The sequence below is a fragment of the Ostrinia nubilalis genome, chromosome Z, assembly GCF_963855985.1.
Source record: "Ostrinia nubilalis chromosome Z, ilOstNubi1.1, whole genome shotgun sequence".
Classification (NCBI taxonomy): domain Eukaryota; kingdom Metazoa; phylum Arthropoda; class Insecta; order Lepidoptera; family Crambidae; genus Ostrinia; species Ostrinia nubilalis.
Window position 1 is genome coordinate 21,109,949 of NC_087119.1, and position 21,827 is coordinate 21,131,775.

Below are 21,827 nucleotides of genomic sequence, written 5' to 3' on the forward strand. Positions count from 1 at the left end.
GTGAAAACTGCACATTTTTAATTAATAGACAGAAAAAAACATTGCATATTGTTGTGAAACCGTTAATTGTTAATAATGTTGTCCTTTCGAATACTCGAATTAAAAAAAGTACCTAGTATCATAATAACTGAATACTATACATAGCCTAAAAAGAAAATAATTGAATACCTATCTGGCAAAAATACAATAGCCATATTACATAACGTTACATGTCCAATGTTCATACCTACACTTCCTTACTCTGCTGTCCCGAAAAGTGTCATAAGAATAGCCGCGTCCCAATTTGTTTATTTTTATTTTAGTGAGCGTCCAGATAAATATTTATATTCTTACGTATCTCCACAGCGTTATTGCCATGTATGTGACTATATACTACACCTGTAGCATCCTAAATACGAAGTCACGCAAGTACTAGATCCCGACATACATCAACCATCACCCAACTGTTAATCAAAGAGTCATAAGATAAACAAGCATCCACGTGTAAGATCAAATCAATGCTAAAACAATCTGTTTCTAAACAAATCAAAGAATGATATCTGATGATCAAGAAAGAACTGCTTGAGGAAACAAATGAAAAGATTTTTGCAACTAACGCTGAAACGCGAAAAGTCGAGGCTAAAGATCATTTCCTTTATTTGTTAAATTGTAGTTACCTATATGGTTTTCAATGCATATTATGTTAGTTTGTTATAGGCTAGGTTTTTTCTAACAACATGTTATTTAAACAAAACATATTTCTATAATTCCTTACTTGCTAATCGGATTTTAGGTCATTTTAGTGGGATTTCAAAGAGTTAGTTACAAGATAGATATCCATCGATGTTAATAACACTATCTGCTGTCAGTTATCTTTTCACAGTTAAACCACTGAACCGATTAAGAAAATAATTTGGCAAGGACATGGTGTGAGCCCCAGGAAAAAACATAGGTTAGTGTTTAACCCTTAAAAGAGAACATACGCGCGATGAAGTCTTTCGTAAGAACATAGTTATATTAAAGTCAAATAAGTCTTATACATAGAACAGTTCTGCTGAAAGTGGCAGTGAACTTTTTTAGCTTTATAGAGAGAATACCTAATTGTCAAAACATTCCAAGATTCAATTTCAAGTAGCATACTCGTACAAAGAGACGTGGAATAAGTCAACACCAGACTCTCCCTTAAAAGGAGAGGATTCTGAAAGTGTACTAAATAAGTAACTTATACTGTAAATGGATATACCTAATAGATGTTGATTTTACTAGAAAATATAAGTATTAATGCTTTACGTAACTTAATTGCATTTCCTTGGTTGCGTATTACAAGTACAACAAAACATTCAATTATTATTTTAATTGTTGTATTGATTTCGTATTTTACTGCACATCTAAAAATATATGTGAGGTCCATAAATAGTCGCGAAGTTGTATAATTAGAAGAAAAAGTACAAGAAATAAGATAACTTTTAAACTCACTCAACTCAGTTTTTACTGTTTAGTCACATGAACAGTTACTAAGTTCATCTGGGAGGTTTCGTTTATTTCAGGCAGAGCTAACTTGGTCTAGCTAACAGTCTGGTAAAAGTTTTACATCTATTTTCAGCCGCCTTAACAATCGCTTTCTTGGAATTGTTAACTTGCTACTTTAATCACATTTTGATACACGCTGTCATTACCATTAAGGCTAAGTACGTTTGAATCAGTCGTTTACATATTTCCATAATTTCACGTTTAGCAATTTATTACAAATGAGATATGGCAAGAAATAATCAATTGATTTTAGATTCATCTTTCATTAGCGTAGTTTAGAGAATAGTGGCCATATTTATATTGAAGACAAAGCAGCACGGCGGCACCGTATCCATATTTTCAAGTGCGCTGTCTTTCTAGTGTGGAGTTCAAGATTAATATGAAAAATGTAATTGTTTTTCTTGCAATAAACGATTTTTTTTTTCACCATCAGGTACCTACCTACGGTGTAGCGTGAATCACCAATGAGAGAGATGACGAGGATAAAAAATACAAACATAATTGCTGTAGTATGTCCACAGGTATCGTTCGTCAGTCACAGTGTGGTATCAAGCAGTTGAGGAATTCGTTGAACTCGTTCAAGGTTCGATCGGCAGCTCGGTGGAGCATGAATTAGCCTTTTTCAGCCTCGGGGGCGTCAGTCCAAAACAGACTTGAGGCAAACTTTTTGTTTAATATTCTAGAACTTATAAACGATTATTGGAAAGAATAAAAAGGTTCTGTAAACAGCAAACTGGTCAAGCAAGTTATTGCGTCACCTTTAGTGACTAATGTGTCTGTACTCGTGAACTGTCTGATATCACGAGACTAATGCTACCTTTCTTTTTCACAACTGCAGCTTCTTTATAGCCAGGATCAACAGTTTGGCTTCTGATGAAACCCAACTGAAGCTTAGGTAGTCCCTTTGGTCAGAGTAGTCCCCATTGATAATCATTTATCTATGACTATAGTAATAGAGAAAAGACCACGTGCCATTTTAACTGGTGGTGTTTCTTGTAATCATCAGTCTTGTATCTTGTACAATAAAGATTTATTCGTTAGTTTTAGTATTCATTGTGCAAGCAGTTCAGTCAATTCATCACACGTGGTAGCTGATAGCAAGATGTCCCTACGAGCTACGTACTACTGTGTTTCTACTTGGATAACTTTTACTTAAGACATTGTTTCTATAACCTACCGCATTTTTGTAGTGGTATACATGCGGATGCTTTGAAATAGAAGCGGGAGTGGATTGAGAATTTATAATATGCATTGTGATCAGGCGCATACTTAATTCAGTTTCTACTATTTCGTTGCCATGTGAATGAGAACTCCTAATTATTCATAACACTTACTCGTATTACGCGTGCAGCGTTACCGATAGCAATGCAGGAAGCGGAATACTTTGGCAACCACACAATTTCTCATGGACGACCCGTTTCTATGTCGACATTTAGTGGTGACGTCATTGTATTCTTCTTGGCGTTATCTAATAGTCTATTAACCTAACAAAGAACGCGTTCTGCAGGACTACTCCCTAATGCAGTTTCCGCATCGTCCAGTATTTGAAAATTTGTATTTTAGTCATTGTCGCTCGTAGGGACATCTTGCTTTCAGTGAAAAGGATGGAACGATCTGAGAATACGGATGTTTAAGGGACTTAACGCCAACAGTAGAGGAACAATAAAAAAACTAAAACCCAACTACGACAAAAAACGACGCTGAAAAAGTATAAAACAAGATTTTCAGAATACTGAACTGAACAAAGTTGCCAATGTAGTTGTATAGTAATTTTCATGTTTGGAAAACCGCAGTCACACGTTGTCAAAGTGCTACGGTAGGTAGGTATATGTAACGTGTGACTACGCCTTTCCAAACATGAAAATTACTATGCAACTACATTGGCAACTTTGTTCAGTTCAGTATTCTGAAAATCTTGTTTTATACTTTTTCAGCGTCGTTTTTTGTCGTAGTTGGGTTTTAGTTTTTTTACTTTTTATTATTTGTACTATTTTGGTGTTAAAGTGTATTTGTGGCGCATAATATTAACAAAAGTTAAATTGATGAACTAATAAGTAGTAAAGAAGCTATGAACGAAAAGATGTGAATTATATGCAATCAGCCCATGAATACAGGTAAAGTCACAAGCAAATGCTAGTAATATATATATATTCAAAATGTACAAGTAAAGCGCTTTCAAATGATACCAAACACGGCATATTTATCTTAACTTTATTTTTTTACTCTGTATGTTTTGTCCGCCAGAGGGCGCCACATTCGATTTTGTGAAACCCCATACAGCCTATAACCAGCGGACAATTAAGACGCTTCTAATGACATGTCATTTGTCGAATTCTGATAAGTAGTTTAGAAGTTACGAGGGAACACATGAACATACATACATACATACATAGCCTGTCAAAATCATAACCCTCCTTTTGCTTTGCCGTAGTCGGGTAAAAAGTACTGAAACCTTTTCGATTGTTTTGGGTAACAATTGAAACTCTTAAATGAGGGTGGTGGTTTTTATAAGCAGTAAAACTTCGTTCAAAGTTAAATTGTTTCCTGCTTTGCTGTTAATCCGCTTACTAAGAAAAAAGAAAAATACCACTGTGTTTCTTTTTTTGTTGAGACCGTTACAAATTACTTGTTATTATATAGAAAACTAAAGCCCTACTCTACATTTCTTTTAGGGAGAAATGTCAGATATTTTTAAGAAATAGTAATACTTTTGACTGAAGCGACTACTAAGAAAAGATTGTGCTCATAACCATCAATCCTTCAACTGTTTCAATGGACACCCAATACTTAGAAGTAACATCTTATTGTTCTGTTGAAATGGTATTTGTAACAGTATCGGATGACCAGGGCCTGGCGAGGACTCAGGTAGCTTTTATTGAAGATGGACACTTGGTTAGGTTACCTGCTATACTTTTAACACCAGTCTTTAGTAACTTAATGTTTGAAGCTCGGACTATTAATAATACCACCTGAGTTAATGTGACAATACTAAGAGCTGAGGAAGTTTCTCGAAAGCCGTCAAGAGTCGTAGAAAATGTTGTTTAAATAGAATATTCCTTTTTAGAAGTTTGTGAGTCAGAATGGAAAATCGGATTGTTAATATGAATGAAAGAGTGAGCATAAAAATGCACAAGCAGACCTTGAGCAATGTGGAATACGAAAAAGTTACAGAGTATACTAGTTAGATACATACTTCGAAATTAATTTCGAATACTCGTATTTTGTTGTCCGCGCAACACAGTTTCTCAAGTTATGTATCATTAAGGAATAAGGATTTCAGCAGAAACTATTGACAATTCCTTGACCTCTTTAATATATCGTACCCCCCTAATTGTAGTTTTATGCAATATTAGTAAGACTAATTTCCTTTGAGCGTGGATATCCTTCGAGATTTAATTCGAAATTTAGCTTAACCGACCAAGTTGTGTTTCAACGGTAAACGTTAGCTGGTATATTTGATCGCACGTATTAAGTAGTTAGGTAGGTCACTAAATTTAAGTAAATTTTAACTTAATTTTTTGTTTATTTGATTAAACTCATTAATTCGTGTAAATCAGCCGGTAGATTCGTCAAGAGATTCTAGAGCTAAGGAAAAAGTTCCGATCCGTGTCGGGATATCTTGATAGAGTAGGCTGGTATAATTGCTTGTGGTCTAATTAATATTTATTATTACCAGTTATCATAATATATTAGTTCCCTTATTACGACTGGTTTCGTGCTCGGTTACAAAATAAATCAATGTTAGAACAGCTTAGCATTGCTAACAAAATTTAACACGTGCATAAAATTAACGATAAGGCACTAACTTTCGCAAACGGCCGCACGTGTCAATTTTAGTACTTCAAACATACAAGTTTTTGCAATACTAATGACGTCCACGGCTTTGCATGGTAACTTTAAACTTTAGTTAGTCTTTATATTAGTTTAAACGGAATGCTTGTAAATAGTAATTATAGTAAACACATTCATATATTTTAAAATAGATGTATCTATTAGATTATTTAAATGATCAACAGTTAGAAAATATGCATAGTTTTACAAAAACCGTCATAAATACCAGTTTCGGATGAACCTACAATGATCCCAATGTCAAGTTTCAGTTTAATAGCAAATTAATCCCACTTGTAACTACCTACCTACTAGTCTGCTTGATGTCCTAAACCGAATCAATCCGAAAGCATGCGGATTCGGTTATTTTCATTCAAATGGTATTCTATGGAAATGGTGGAATCCATTGCTTCACGACAGTAGCAATCATTTGTGCAAATGCAACGAGGAACAATTACTGTAAAATGTATTTGTAACGATAGTAAGGGAAACCAATTTTACGGAAGATGAACACGGGAGCTATAATCTCATATCAGCTACACGTGAAAGGCAAGTCTGCACGAATCGTCAAGGTAAACAAATTGTCTCAATGTTACGCAGTAAACAATAGAATAAATTGGGAAAAGATCAAAGTCTACAATTCTGCTGGCTGAGAAACTGCGTTTGACATTTCTGCCAACTTCATTTACGCGAAAATAGCTTCAAACTACATTATGAAGGTCGCAGGCGGCGTCTACCGTTACGCTTGAGTCATGATGAACCAATATTTAGTATTCTCTGGCCAAATTAATGAGTTTGCGGTGTCTCGAGACCAATCTAACGCCCGTATTCACAAACGATGCTTGCATAAGTGAAGCAGCAAATCGGACGCACAGCGTTAAATAGAGCTCTGTGAATGGTTCGTATGTCACTCTGTGCGTTCACGCGCACTCTGAGACCTTTATGTAGATAGTTATGTTTGTGAATACGGGCGTAAGATAGGCATGAATGCTTTCCGTATTTTGGCTGCCTATTAAACCATATTAACATTCTTTCTTTAACTCAATAAATTCAAGGTTAATTTTAGAAACTTGACTTTTAAGTTCAAAGAAACATGTACCTATGTATTGAGACACGAGCGATTGTGATTGATCCATCAAGGAAAATAGCATTCATGCATTGAGACTTATGATAATTTGAGTCGTTGATGTATCGGGAATAAGCCGTTGAATGCATGATTTATCGATGTCAATGACTTTTGAGTTGACATACCCGTATTCACAAACATTACTATGAGGTCTCACAGTGCGCGTCGACGCACAGGGTGACATACGAACCAATCACAGAGCTCTATTAATTAATGCTGTGTTCGATTTACTGCTTCACTTAAGCAAGCATCGTTTGTGAATACAAGCGTTAGTTATAACAGCATAATATGCTGTAAAATTGAGTGCATCCAGACATATTCATCTCTCATCACACTTTCGCATTTATAATATTACAAGTTTAGATTTTAACAACATGGAGCAAAGTGATTGAATTGTACCTCAAAGGAATTACAACTATACTCAACGTCAAATACTCGTAAATCGCACCTTCCGCGACGCGAACTTTAAAGATTTTCTTCTGACATAATCATGGTGCCCCAACAATATTGGTGTTATTTGAAAGCCCAATAAATATCCTTAAAGAAAAACACATTTAATTTCTTAATAAATGATTAACATATACCATAAATGTGACTTGAAAAATGACCTCACTTTGGGCTCACCTGTGGGATCAATAAGACCAATTTTTATGGTTATAAAACCAAATAATGACCTCACCTGTCCTCTTTAACAGATGGATAGCGATTAATCCCAACTTAACAGTTTTATAGCCATAAAAGTTGGCTCAAGCGTAACTACCTATTTTTTGAAGAAGTGACTCTGGATCCTTCTAAAGAGAAATTTTTGAGGTAAGAGACATGTTTAATGAAATTAAGCTTAGAACTAGGCTTTCAAATAGTACCAATGTTGGTGGTGTGAAGTGAAGATGCATACTTTTGAAAAGTGCTTGTTGCGGGAGGTTTGATGCCGAGTGTATTACGAATAATTCGGGGTTTTGATATTATTGAAGTCTTGAACACTGAGCCTGCTTTACCGTTCCCCAATTATGGTAGACTCCGGGCAAGTCACAAGACCGCCATAAATCTGCGCACGCGGCGCATCTCGTGACGTCACACGCCAGCCGCCCGAGTAAACCAGTAAACTCTAGTTTACCAAACTGTCTTTTGCATAATTTAACGAGCATTCTTCATAGTGTGTGGGATTTATACTACATAGTAGCAGCCTGTGAAAGAGGGCTTGGTGTGAGTTTACATCAAATACATAATAATAATTAGTGACTGCGTAAAAAGTGACATTAAAAATGTATGGCGGATTGTGCAGCGCCCCTAGCGGAAACTTTCAAGACCTAAAATTTTCATACATTATTTTAACGCAGTCGATGTCGAATGCGTTTGATGTAAACTCACACTACGCCCACAAACCTATTTAAAAAAAGTTGTTATAGACAGCTGAGTGGAACAGTCCCGTCATTAATGCAATCTGACAGTCTGCAGAGTTTGATCATTGTATTTGTTTGCTTAATTAATATTTTCATAAAAATATTTTGATCTGTAAATTCTTAAATGTTTTTGGACAGTTTTTGCAAAGATAGCGCATGCAATGGACGATAATTTAGTTAATTAGTCTACTTATGATACAATGTAGGTACTGCAACAGAACGCTTTAACTTTACTAATGACATGTCTGTGACCGGCATTGGCAAAACGGTCATACACGTGAACACGTGCATTTGAAATCTTTTCAGAAATCTAAAATGCCTAAATCTATTTGTTTGCTCCACTAGTTCCATCAACTTGCCAGAAGTTTGCAAATCGTCAACTCTGGAAAATGTAAATTGAAAACTAAGTACGTCATAATGGTTACCGAATAAAAAATGAACAAAAGTGATTCTGTTTTCCAGTTCGTTGCACGTGAAAAGAAACTGACGGTGAACCGCTTTTCGTGAGGACAATCACATTATTTGTTGGGGCACGATATTCGGTACAGGCTGGACAAACATTTGAGCTCATTGATGACGCAGACGAGACCAAAGGTGTACGCAAACTTGTCTGCAACGAACGCGTAGAAAGAGTTTTCCTTGTCATTTATTACTGTCATTTTCTATAAAATTATCAAGAAGAATAATTAAATTCGATTGTAGCGTATGGGGGTATGGATATTAGGTGTGCGTTTATCCTAATGTATCATAATAAGGTTAAGGTTTTTTGAGGTTCGGATGCTGGGGACATACAATGCTACAGCGAGAGAAAAAAAAATGCTGGTTATTTGTTATAGGTTGGTACAAAATAATAATAATGTTGTTTTCGTTTATGGACTGCTAGATTAAATCTTTATAGGTATGACGTGTTGGGATTTACAACTTAATTAAGAGGAATTCCAGGAACATTAACAGCCAATTTATAATTCCAGTTTTGCAATGATAATATTTACGTATGTATTTAAAAGAAATTGTTGTTAATGGGCTAGCTAATGTTTGAAGGAAAGTTTTTTGAGTTATTCGCTAATTAATTAGTGTTTGGTAATGTCATTTGAAACCTAACTCATTATTATTAGAACAAGAGTCGGAACCCAAAAAAATAAGTTATAAACACAGTAGATAGTGTATACTGTATACTTTACTAGCTAGGAACACAACTTTACGGTCTCTCGAGGACTATGGACTTTGTCACACACGTCACCCAAGTCTGTGTTGACAAAACTAAAGCTTGAATACATAATACGAGACAATAATAAAAAACAATATATGGAAAAATCCATGATCCCTGCAGTTCGATACTAAATGGGACGGCAGAATGCAATCTAATCAACGTAGTGGAAGAATTGCAAACTTTTCCTCGATTTCAATCTATTTACTTACGAGACTAGAATGATTGGACGCTAGACATCAAATAGGATGAGCAGAATATTCCACAGTAAACAGTAGGTACATTTCCTAGTATTATTTTATCAACGTTCGACCAATAGCAATCTCCGGTTTTGCTACTCCCACATTTGATACATAAATCATCGACCAAAGTTCACTGTTTGGTAATAAACAACAAAATCTAATCAATTATGTATGAGATAAGTAACATTAAAGCAATCACTTTGTATTATGGACTCTACCACGGTAACTCTACGTAGGGCCAAAAATTAATAGAATCGATCAAATAGGTAATTAATTGTACAAAACTGTAGACTTTAAAAAAATATACTAATAAAATGTTTGACTGTGTAGCTATTACCTACCTAAATGCATAGTTTATTCTCCAGTAAATGATAGACACTATAAAAAAGTTTATAGGAATGGATTTTTGTTACTTTTTCATAAAAAATCTATTTAATAGAAGCTAGGTGTGTATTCGTTTTTGAACTTTAAACCAAAGAAGTCGCGGGCGTCGGTAATATAAATATACCTACGAAGGATTAAAGAAACTAAATGAGGCTATGAGTAATACTCTCGCCAATCATAGTGTTATGTATTTACTGTTACTGTCAACATGCTTGCAACTAATTAGGGTCTTATATCTTGTTTATTTCGTACAAAATAATAAGTCGCAGAAAACCATATGTAAACAAAACACATGAAAACGTCGATATCTTGAAAAACGACCTATGAAGTGATAACCTCTACTTGCTGTAAACGAATGATCAATGATCCTCTCCGTAAATTGATTGAAGCACTCGATTAGTGAAATTGGAATCGGAGACATATTTTCTCAAAGTCAATAAGTAACGTCTCACGGCTTCATAGAAGACATTATGAATACAAGTTCAAGGGCAGTCAACTATTTATTCGCAATAAATTAGTGTAATATAATAATTATGAGGTAGATAAGTATTATAGTGACCCGTGGTTGACTGGCAGAGAATGCCGTCCGGCATTAAGTCCGCCACAGTGCATTTGTTACTTTGTGTGCTGAAGTATAAATAAATAAATAAATAAATATAGTCAAACATTTTGAAGTCACGTTTTGTAGCACTGTTTGCAAGTACTGCAACGTCTGCAACTAAAGACGACTCTACATTAATAAGCTATAGTTTTTATTAATGGAATGGTTTGCCATAAAACGCTAGGCACATACGATTAGTTCAAGGATTTGCTTCCCTATTTCATCGAAATTTCATAGTAAGATCTTGCAGCATGTTTGCATATGCACGCATGAGGGCAAAAGACAAACATTGCCAATATGGTGATATTTTTATATAATAGACTTGCATCACACTAGCCCTTCTACCGTTGTGCTGATTAGAGTTGAGGGTTACATTCATCATCATCATCATTTTAGCCACAGGACGTCTGTTGCTGAACATAGGTCTCCCCCAGTAATTTAGGGTAGCACCGGATGGTTACGTGGTTATTGGTTACTTTGCCTTTTTGCGGGATGTTTGGGTTTCGCTCGCATATCTTTAGCTTTAGATTTTACTACGTTGTATCATGTAGTCGGACTATCCAAACAAATATGACGTTTTCTCTAAACAAACACAGTATTGACTTGCCAGTGTAAATATTTATGTTCTCGCTACGTCACTGGCACACATTCGTAACAGACTCTAAACACGCAAACGTGGTAATCAATTTAAAGAAGCAAGCAATTGTATCTTTAGAATGAAATGTGAGTTATTTATACATCTGAGAAAGACGAAGACACTGACGAAACGCCTAGGAAATTTAATTGCGTGCAATTGTAAGCTGCTGAGCTCAAAATACCGGAGACTTAAGACCTAGTAGTAGTAGTGAATGTTTAGTTTTACATTGAATTTCCCAAATAAGTAATAAGCTATCTTGGTTACAGTTGCAGTGGAGCCGAGGCACGGTAACCGTTGTCGATCGCAGGCGAGTTTTTGCATATTTAATGAAGATCATACATAAGTAAGTAATGTAAAGTTGCAGCCTATTGGCAGGACAATCTGTTCAGGTGGGAATACTTAGATGGTTCAAACTTGGAGTGCAAGAGTAGTTGTATTCTCCAGTCGATGAAGCACATAATATCGTGCCTTCGTGCCCAAACAACTGCACGCAGGATGATTTGATGAACGCTACTGACCACGCCACTCTTGAAGCAAAGTTTTGGGCTGACACTGTGCAGGTTTTTTTGTCGACACGACAAGAAGAAGACTGGGAGGCGAGATCTTAGATGAAGAATCTTCACAGATTATGCCATGGCCAGCGCAAAGTGTGGTATTTACGTCCTCGATTGTGACGTCCACAAGTAAGTTGGACTATAAATGGTAAGTTACTGGTAGCAGTTGGATAAGAAGAAAAGCCGTGGGTGGATAGATTAGGAGAGTCTAAATCCAGAAATGGAATGACGTGGACTTGATAATGTGTCATTGGGTGTATCTTTCCCTACATTGAGAGGGAGATTGCGAAATTATTAAGAATAGCGGCCGCCCGCGACTTCGTACGCGTGGACCTTGTTTTACCCCCGTTAGATATCATGTTGATAGATGGCGTTTCACGGCATGAATATTTACGAACGTCAAAAACAGTAGTTTGTCCAGCGCTGTAGATTTTAAATTTTTAACCAATGACGATAGATGGCGCTTTTTAGACAAGTCTTATTTATTTAATTAAATTTATTTGTCAGATATCGTCATAAATTATAGCCTATATGTTAAACAATAATACTGTAAAGTTTCAACAAAATCCGTTCAGTAGTTTTTGCGTGAAAGAGTAACAAACATCCAGACATCATGACATCCAGACTTTCGCCTTTATAATATTAGTAGGATTCAACAGGAGTTGTGTCCCCTAAGAAGATTGCAGTGCAGTTCCGATGCGTCGTAGACGTGACGTTGTGTGTCGGCCACGCCCGCGATTATGATTGATAGTGCCATTCAGTGCGCCGACGCCGCAACGCAGTCAGCCTGACACAGGGTTGCCAGAGACATAAACTGACTTTGACAAAAATAATTTTAAGATGACCTAGTCAAACAGTTATGATAGTCCAGTAGAATTAGCTTTTAAATCGGAAATAATTCCTACAAAAGATTTTATTGTTGTAATGGCTTCATTGGTTGCCCATTAAGATTCTCCTAAGTTTTCGAATTCGACGGAGTTGTGCTTAAGTGGTGGGGGCCCCCGAAAGAGGCATTTTTTCGGTTTTCCGGTTATACCGCGTAAAGGACTTACCCTATCAAAAAGTGGTCTTCATGACGGTTGAAGGGCACTTAATCCTGCATTGAATAAGACCAAATTCATATGTTTTGGACAAACCGTTCTCGCGCTAAAGTTCGGCAAAGTAGAAAACATACGTATAATTAATGACCCTCTCCACGTCCAATGGTTTGTTACCCACAGGCTTCCAAGTCTTGAAAAGGGCCACCTCAACCAGTGTAACCCTATCAAGACTTACGAGCTTGATGCGCCTATCCTTGTTCGTCCCAGCCGTTCCTTAACTGCGGTTGCTGCACCTCTTCCTGGCACTCACCTGAACGACTCTGTGTTACCTACTGTGGCTGCCCCTCTTCCTTGTATCCTCCTGCATGACTACGTTGCCTAGCCGTATGCCTGGTCTAAGGTTAAAAATCAACAACAACAAGTTCATATTAAAACGCTGAAGAGCTTTTTGTTTGTTTGTTTGAACGCGCTAATCTTAAGAATTACTAGTTTGATTGAAATCATTATTTTTGTGTTGAATAGCTCATACATTGAGGAAGGCTATAGGATATATACAATCACTCTACGACTAATAGAGGCGAAGCAGTAAAGAAAAATGTTGCAAGCACGGAAAATAGTATTTAAACTATTTTCACGCGTACAAAGTTGATTTTGTGGCGTCGAACCTTGGACCAGGCATATAGCTAAGCAATGCAATCGTACAGAAGGGTACAAGGAAGAGAGGCAGCCACATTAGGTAACACAGAGTCGTTCAGGAGAGTGTCAGGAAGAGGTGCAGCAACCGCAGTTAATGAACGGCTGGGACGAACAAGGATAAGCGAATCAAACTCGTGAGCCTTGTTAGGGTTACACTGGTTAAGGCGACCCTTTACAAGGCTTGGAAGCATGTGGGTAACAAGCCATTGGACGTGGAGAGGGTCATTAATTATACGTATACTTTCTACTTTGCCGAACTTTAGCGCGAGAACGGTTTGTCCAAAACATATGAATTTGGTCTTATTCAATGCAGGATTAAGTGCCCTTTAACCGTCATGAAGATAACTTTTCGATAGGGTAAGTCCTTTACGCGGTATAACCGGAAAACCGAAAAAACGCCGCTTTCGGGGGCCCCCACCACTTAAGCACAACTCCGTCGAAGTCGAAAACTTAGTAGAGTCTTAATGGGCAACCAATGAAGCCATTAAAGCAAAAAAATGTTTTGTAGGAATTATTTCCGATTTAATCAATTTTTGTGTTTAATTCTACTGGCCTATGAGAGCAAAGCTGTAAATAATGAATATTTCAGATTTTTAATACGCATTTGCTCTACTTCTTTACATTGAATCGTAGTATTTATCTCACTATTGTCGTTTTCTTAAATACGAATGGGTTTCATTTAAATTAGGTACGTAAATAATTAGCAATAAGAAATTGCCAGCTGTGCAATTGTACATTTATACAAAAACAGTAATGAACATAGACTGACTGATGAATTGAATACTGCAATATTGATGTTACTCGTATCTTAACGACGCGATGTAGCTAAATCATTCTTTCTGTCAACTTAGTAAGATGCCCAAGAATAAATAAGTAATGATAAGTTATCTTCCAATGATTTTATTGAACTAACCATCCATATACATAAGTATTTTCATTTTTGAAAGCTATTTGAAAACTACACGAATCCAGCTTTGCATTTGTCGATAGGTACTTCGTACTAGCGGCCGCCCGCGACTTCGTACGCGTGGATCCCGTTTTACCCCCTTAGGATGCTACATCATAACATCTACCTGCATCCTGCCCGATCCGTCCAGTGGTTTGGGCTGTGCCTTGATAGATCACTATGTCAATCAGTCACCTTGGAGTTATATAAATGTAGATTTACATTGAGATCTAGCTGTATACCACAACAACTCACGATCCTTACCATAGAACGTGTGGATGGAATTTGCTCGTTTGTTTTATCTGACGACGAACAACCCTACGTAGTCCTGTTACGTGGTCTTTCGAATTGCAGGGGATTGTGTATTTTATTACCATTGAATACGTTACAAAGTCGCTTGGACATAAGTAAAGTTTGCACAGGAAGTAGCTATTCAGCGTCGTCATATAGGTCTAACTCTTTAGGCCGCTGCGTCGCAACCACACCCTCCGCCATGATCAGTTCACAATGGACAAACAAGCAATTTGGAGTCGCTTTCGAAGAGTCAATGATCCTAGCAGTACGCACAATCTGAAGTCTGGGACCTCTAGATAATGATGTATGACATGATGCAAGATCAAGACAGCATTACGACTTTTGTAGCATGACGAAGTTTGTGTGGATGTCTGGATGATTGTTGCTCTTTCACGCAAAAACTACTGAACGGATTTTGATGAAACTTTACAGTATTATTCTTTATAACCGAGAATAACATATAGGCTACAATTTATGACGATCAGTGACAAATTAATTTTCACGCGGGTGAGGCCGCGGGAAAAAGCTAGTCTTATATATCTTAGCACTACACTTAATTAGTTTTCACCATAAATCTGTAGTTTTTATCAATGGGTTAGCTAGCTCAGAAATTCGGTCCTAGTGACTAGTTTATAATTAGTTTGTGAACATTAATTGGTTTTAACTATACATACAGGGTGTCCCGTAATGTAACGTCAAGCCGGAACTGGGTGTTGAGGCAAGTTGTGCTGGTTATCAGAAAAATATAAAAAAAAATCTATGTGGCATATTTTAAAAATAATAGGCATTTAAAATAAATCAAAAAATTCTACTCCAGGTGACGGTCCTTTTACTCGTGTTGCCACAAATCTTCACTTTTTCCAAATTTTTTTTTTGTTATGTAACCCTGAATAATGCTTCTCTAAATTGTTATCAAAATTACAAAACCAGCTGCTCCAACTTGGATGAAAAAAATACATTATTCCCAAAAAAAAATCAAAATAAAAATTTTGCCTAGTTTAAACTGACTGTACTGAAAAATAATTGTACTACGCGAGTGTGGCAAGTGACGTCATAATTTGGCGCATTTAGTAAGGATTCCAAAATGGTATAACACTTTGTAAAATCTTGCTGCAATTGTCGACAATTTTTGTTTATTGGAAATAATCCCGTTTTTAACTTTATCTACCTTGGTTAAAAATATTATTCTAATGTGCCCAAAATTTAAGTTTCTGGCTTAAGTGAGGTGGAGAAGCAATTTTAAAAGGTATGAGCGGGATGGAGAGGGCCATCTTACCAAGCAGGGATGTTATGGATATCCGTAACCGTAACCGAAACTATCGGATATCCGAAATAAAAAAATGTCCATAACCGTAACCGAAACTGATTCAAAAGTTACGGATAGTTTCGGATAAAGGCCAAACTGCAAAACTCTATGAAATTTGCAGTATACACGCCGCAGCTGCAATGCCGCGCTGCCGATTTCATAGTTTTGCAGTTTGCAGTTGCAGTTTGCGGTCTGCGGCCCGTCTTGGAATTGTACCTTAAATCTTATATTTGTTACCAACTTGTCTGGCATTCGCTGGCACCATCTAATATGCCAGCCTGTTTTACCTTTATCATACATAGGTGTCGTCTTAGTTGGTACATAAAGTAGCTATGTGGGTCACGCTCACGCAGCATCTTGCTATTTGTATTATACCTACATTTTTGAAATTCTAATAATTCCGTAACCGAAATTATCCGAGACTTTCGGATAATCTGAAATGATTTCATATCCGTGACCGTAACCGAAACCGGTATAATATTATTCTAATATCCGTAACCGTATCCATAACCGAAACTTCATATCCTTATTATCCCTGTTACCAAGTACAAGTGCAGGCAGAGCAGGTAGTAAAGGCGCGCGCGCACGGGTGACTTTTGTCACAGTATGTCAACTACTAATTACTGTCATGGTGACAAAAGTTTCTGTGACTGACTGTACGGTAGTCAGTCACAGAAACTTGAATTTTGGGCACATTAGAATAATAATTTTTAACCAAGGTAGATAAAGTTAAAAACGGAACTAAGTATTTCCAAAAAACCAAAAATTGTCGACAATTACAGCAAAAATTTACCAAGTGTTATACCATTTTGGAATCCTTACTAAATGCGCCAAATTATATATAACTTGAATTTTGGGCACATTAGAATAATAATTTTTAACCAAGGTAAATAAAGTTAAAAACGGAACTATTTCCAAAAAACCAAAAATTGTCGACAATTACAGCAAAAATTTACCAAGTGTTATACCATTTTGGAATCCTTACTAAATGCGCCAAATTATGACGTCACTTGCCACACTCGTGTAGTACATTTTTTTTTCAGTACAGTCAGTTTAAACTAGGCAAAATTTTCATTTTGAATTTTTTTTTGAGAATAATGTATTTTTTTCATCCAAGCTGGAGCAGCTGGTTTTGTAATTTTGATAACAATTTAGAGAAGCATTATTCAGGGTTACATAACAAAAAAAAAAATTGGAAAAAGTGAAGATTTGTGGCAACACGAGCAAAAGGACCGTCACCTGGAGAAGAATTTTTTGATTTTTTTTAAATGCCTATTATTTTTAAAATATGCCACATAGATTTTTTTTTATATTTTTCTGATAACCAGCACAACTTGCCTCAACACCCAGTTCCGGCTTGACGTTACATTACGGGACACCCTGTATATCATACGCTCTGTAAATCGGTTCACCGGTGGGTTTATTCGTTTCGATTCTAATTTTTATTCTATTTTCCATTTAAATAAACTAGTTTCTAGATCAGAAATTATGTCTTAGTTGCAAGTATCTATCAAATTGTTTTTTTTTTTAATATTAATTAGTAGGTATACCTATTTCGGTATTTTGTCGTAATTGTATCTTGATGACTGGTTAATAATGAAGTAAGTTAAAGTAGAACATTAGTGAATACACAGCACACACTCAATTAGTCATTCGCTGATAGAAAGATGTTTTTAGAATTATAATTAAGGCACACATAATAAAAATTAAATATAAATCACTCTAAAATATTATCTTCCCCACACCCGCTTCTGGGATTGGTCTCTTTCCTATCTCTGAAACCAGTTTTAAAACAAGTTTTCAAATGTTTGTTATTGCCACATTTTAGCCAAATAACTGTTATGAATAAGAAAAGATAACGAATTTATTGCTACTCGTATGTATGATAAAGGGTTACTGTCAAGTTTAATATTATCTTGCACGATAAAGTGGGCATAGATGCTCGACTGCTCGTATTACCACCTACTTTACATATTTGATTTAAATGACACGAAAAAAAAAAAGAGTACGCGTGCGCTTATAAATAATTTAATATAAGTATTGTAGGTGTTAAACATTTTAGGTCTAGTAGGCACATGAATCCTACTAATATTATAAATGCGAAAGTTTGGATGTCTGGATGTTTGTTACTCTTCCACGCAAAAACTACAGAACGGATTTTGATGAAACTTTACAGTAATATTGTTTAAAGCCCAGAATAACATAATAGGCTATAATTTATGACGATATGTGAATGTGACAAACTAAATATCACGCGGGTGAAGCCGCGGGCAAAAGCTAGTTTAAAATAAATATTGTAGGTGTTAAAAATTTTAGGTAGGTACCTATATGAATTTAAAATAAACCATGTGTGATGTGTTCGAAGATATTATGCTACCTAAAATTATGTGTTTCGTTTAATGCCAAATTAAAAGATTTTCCAGACTTGTAAAATTCGAGGGTACATTATGACTAGTTAGTATGATTGAGCAAATGCATAAGTATGTTGGATGCATCAATACAGTTTCTTAACCCCATTAATTTAATACCCAAACAAAGAAGAAGACTTCAATTTTATTAAAGTGTTGATCAAACGGGAATACTGACTACAGATTGTTATCACGGGTCAACTTTAGTAGGCACTTTACTGGATTATTTCTTATCAAAAATATTTCATGAAACGCAATTACTTAATGTGATAATTCAACACATACCAGTTTTTACTGAAATCAGGGTAATTAATAAGTATATTTAGGAATACAGGGAAATTAGTTTTTCCTTGAATTATCGCTTTATAAACTTGATAAGTGACGTTTCGTCACAAAGTATAATTAATATTGACAAAATAGTAAATAATTTACTTTGGATACGGGTTCAAAAATGAATAATGTAACTAATTAAGATTTAAATGTGGTTTAAGGTTACAATTTGGGCAATTTGGTCGTGTCATTACAATTTTGGGCAATTTCGGCAATTATGATGGCATTATGGATCAATCTGGAACAAATTACGAAAGCGAATACTAAATACATGCGATTATTACTGAAATAACCAAACCGTTTGGATAGTAAATAAATATATTATTCAATAATGACAAAACAATGATCCAAAATTGCTTCAGATAGATTGATACGAACGTGTTACCGAGCAATATTGCTAAAATTGTCCACGTAAGAGCAGTTCAAGTTAAGATTTCGCTTTTCGAACTAAATAATATATAAATTTTCTACTGTAAAAGCTAATTTTTGAAGTAATAGCATTTTCTTGGATAGCTTGCTTTTTTTAATTTGAAGTTAATAATTATTGCGGCGTATGTTTATAGTGGTATCGTTATTCACGACTTTCATTGAAACATAAATTACAAGAGCATTTCATGTCGAGTACTTAATGAATCGCATTAACGGCTTATTATGACAGATAAATTGTTATCGTAGTTAATTAGATTTTCTGTAAAGGAAAACTTTGCCACGTGCTAGAGCTAGCTTATAATATGTATGCTTAATTTATTGCACCTCTATTAAATAATTTATCATTCCTAAAGGGTAAATAAAGAACATGTAAATCTGCCTAGACAGTGAATTAGTTCTTTCACTGTCCGAGTTTTTGTCCATAAAGGGACTATTATTTTGATCTTACTGGTCTAATTCAGGGCTTATTAAGGTATTGGTGAAAACCGCTATAGACAAATCACTCCATTGAGTATCTATTTACAATCGAAAGGGCATATTATACCTAGTGGAAAATAACTTACACGCGCCCTTCAATTTTGGTGCACTTTGCCCTTAAGTGAAGTATAGTCATCATCATGAAAGGGGACGTGAATGAACTAGTGTAAACTCGTAACAGCTAAAGGGAATCCTTACAAACAATGATGCCGTATGCGTTGTGCAGCACGTCAGATATTTTTGTAGCAAAACAGACAGTATTACATCGGAATAAGATGCCACTGACTATAGCTTCACATACCCTTCTCGTAACATTGACATTGGCGTGCAACGAGACCGCTTATCGGGCCGAGTTCACGAATTATGACCGGTTGGTATTGAACTTTGCAAAGCAAAGTAGTTTGTTTATGTATTTCAGAGGTTTGAATTTGTTTTCCAAAATAGTAAAAGGGTTTTGGTGGAGCGTAAGCCAGTGAAATTAATAACTGTTTGTTCGCGACGTACACACGGCCACACTGTTAACTATCCATTTCCGTTTTTGCTCTCGCTCTCATCAAATGGCGATTCTTTGCGATAGAACGAGACGACATGACAGGCAATGGATAGTTAACACTGTTGGCGATGGTACCTATTTTAATTTAAAAACTACGGTTTGAATATTTTATGCTATATTGTTCAGGTTTAGATAGGTAATTGTATTTGGTTGCAATATATTGTGCGGTTTTTGAATTAAGAGCAATGTTTTCGTCTAATTTTACATATGAAATTTATACAACTCCTGAGTAAGGTTACTAATACCTTCTCTCGGAGTTATCTCATAGAGATAATTCCTTTCAATCGTGCCCTTTCACACTGTTGTGACGATTTGGTGTGGTGTACAACTGAACATAGAATGCTACCTATTTAAGAGTATTTGTATTCGGTATTTTGGTGTCTATTTTTAACGCACTTTTTTTTTTAATCCACAACGAGGAAGCTCTTGGCCTGTATCTCACCTGATGGTAAGTGACGATCAGGCCGAAGGTGGAAGCGAGCTTCACCCGGAATCCTCAACCACGGAGGAACTGGCTATCTTACCTCTAACTGCCGGAACACAACAATGCTGTTAACATTGTTGTTATGGCGACAGACTTAGGTAAGATGGTGGTAGCTAGCCAGGCGGACTTAGAACAAGCCCTACCACCAACCAAACCGAACAGAAAAATCTGCCCCCACTGGGAATCGAACCCGGGACCTCTGCGTCTGAAGCAGGTGGTCTTACCACTAGACCACAGAGGCGGTTAATAATTTAGGAACGGAGCCAAAAAGTTTTCAACTATTTTAAAGAAAAAAAAAGTGTTTTTCATTCCTTTTAAAGCTTATCCTGTTTATCCATGTTTTAAACAAATTATTAAAAATAAATAAGGTAAGAAAGGCCCAGAACAGACGGTGAAACGCAACTGCAACTGCTACCTAGTTACTTTTGAGTGGCATCTAAGTTTCTGCCATAGCGTCCGTTGAGAGACGCGACCAGTCTGAAACTTTCAGTTTCATTCATCAGAATCATCAGAAAGTTGCAGTTGCATTTCACCGTCTGTTCTGGGCCTAAGTAAACATAAACAAACATACTCACAGTAGAGTGTCTCCAGAAGTGTATGAGAGCGTGAATGTCTGTCGACGGTGCCAGGAGTAGGTAATCCCGCCACTCGTCATAGCTGATGTTGAGACTCCCATCCTGGTCCATCCTGAGGACAAGGTGACTCTTAGGACCACACGCCAACGCCACGCCACTTAGGACCAGGCACCACACGGCCAATGCAAGCATCAAACGAAACTCGATGGCGTTACAAACAGTTTGGTAGCAGTTCGAGCCGATGTCATGAGACGTGTGACGAGGGCAGAAGCGTTCAGCTTGTCACTCTTCAACTCTTTTCAAATCGACGCGAAGCTACTATTGAGCGCCATTTTGAGAAAGGCACTCAGCAGAAAAGGGGGAAGTATTATTACTTTTTAAATTCTTTAATAGCAAGCAAAGGTCATAAACCATGCTGCCTGTGTCTTCTACGCAACGGGTCTGTCAAAATATTAATAACAGAGAGAAAATTTGCAAACGCCAATTTTTGATGACCTCAATAGCGAATGGAATAAAAACTTTTTAAAATTCACACGTAAGCTAATTTTGAAAATCTGATCACGTCAGTAATTTTGGTCGCCGAATTTTCCGAATGTATAAATTGATGTGGCAGAAAGATTAACTACTCAAGACTAGCACACAGATTTTACCCTCGTACCTCTATTTTACCACGCATCGTTCCAAAACAAAGCACCACTCGCACAATGCATTCTAATTTAATAGAATATTATATCTCAACAGATATTTAAGCTTACGTAGGTAAGTTAAAATTCAAAACTTACCAAAAATCCTTTCCTCTTC

General features: G+C 36.3%; 1 protein-coding gene across 1 annotated transcript in view; it reads right to left on the reverse strand.

Moving 5' to 3' along the window:
• LOC135086558 (calcium-binding mitochondrial carrier protein SCaMC-2) overlaps positions 1-21,827 on the reverse strand; it is a 48,875-nt gene that overhangs the window by 12,824 nt on the left and 14,224 nt on the right. The window contains exon 4 of the mRNA XM_063981307.1: positions 21,027-21,138. Within this exon, the coding sequence (XP_063837377.1) occupies positions 21,027-21,138 (112 nt within the window). The remainder of the gene's footprint in view (positions 1-21,026; positions 21,139-21,827) is intronic.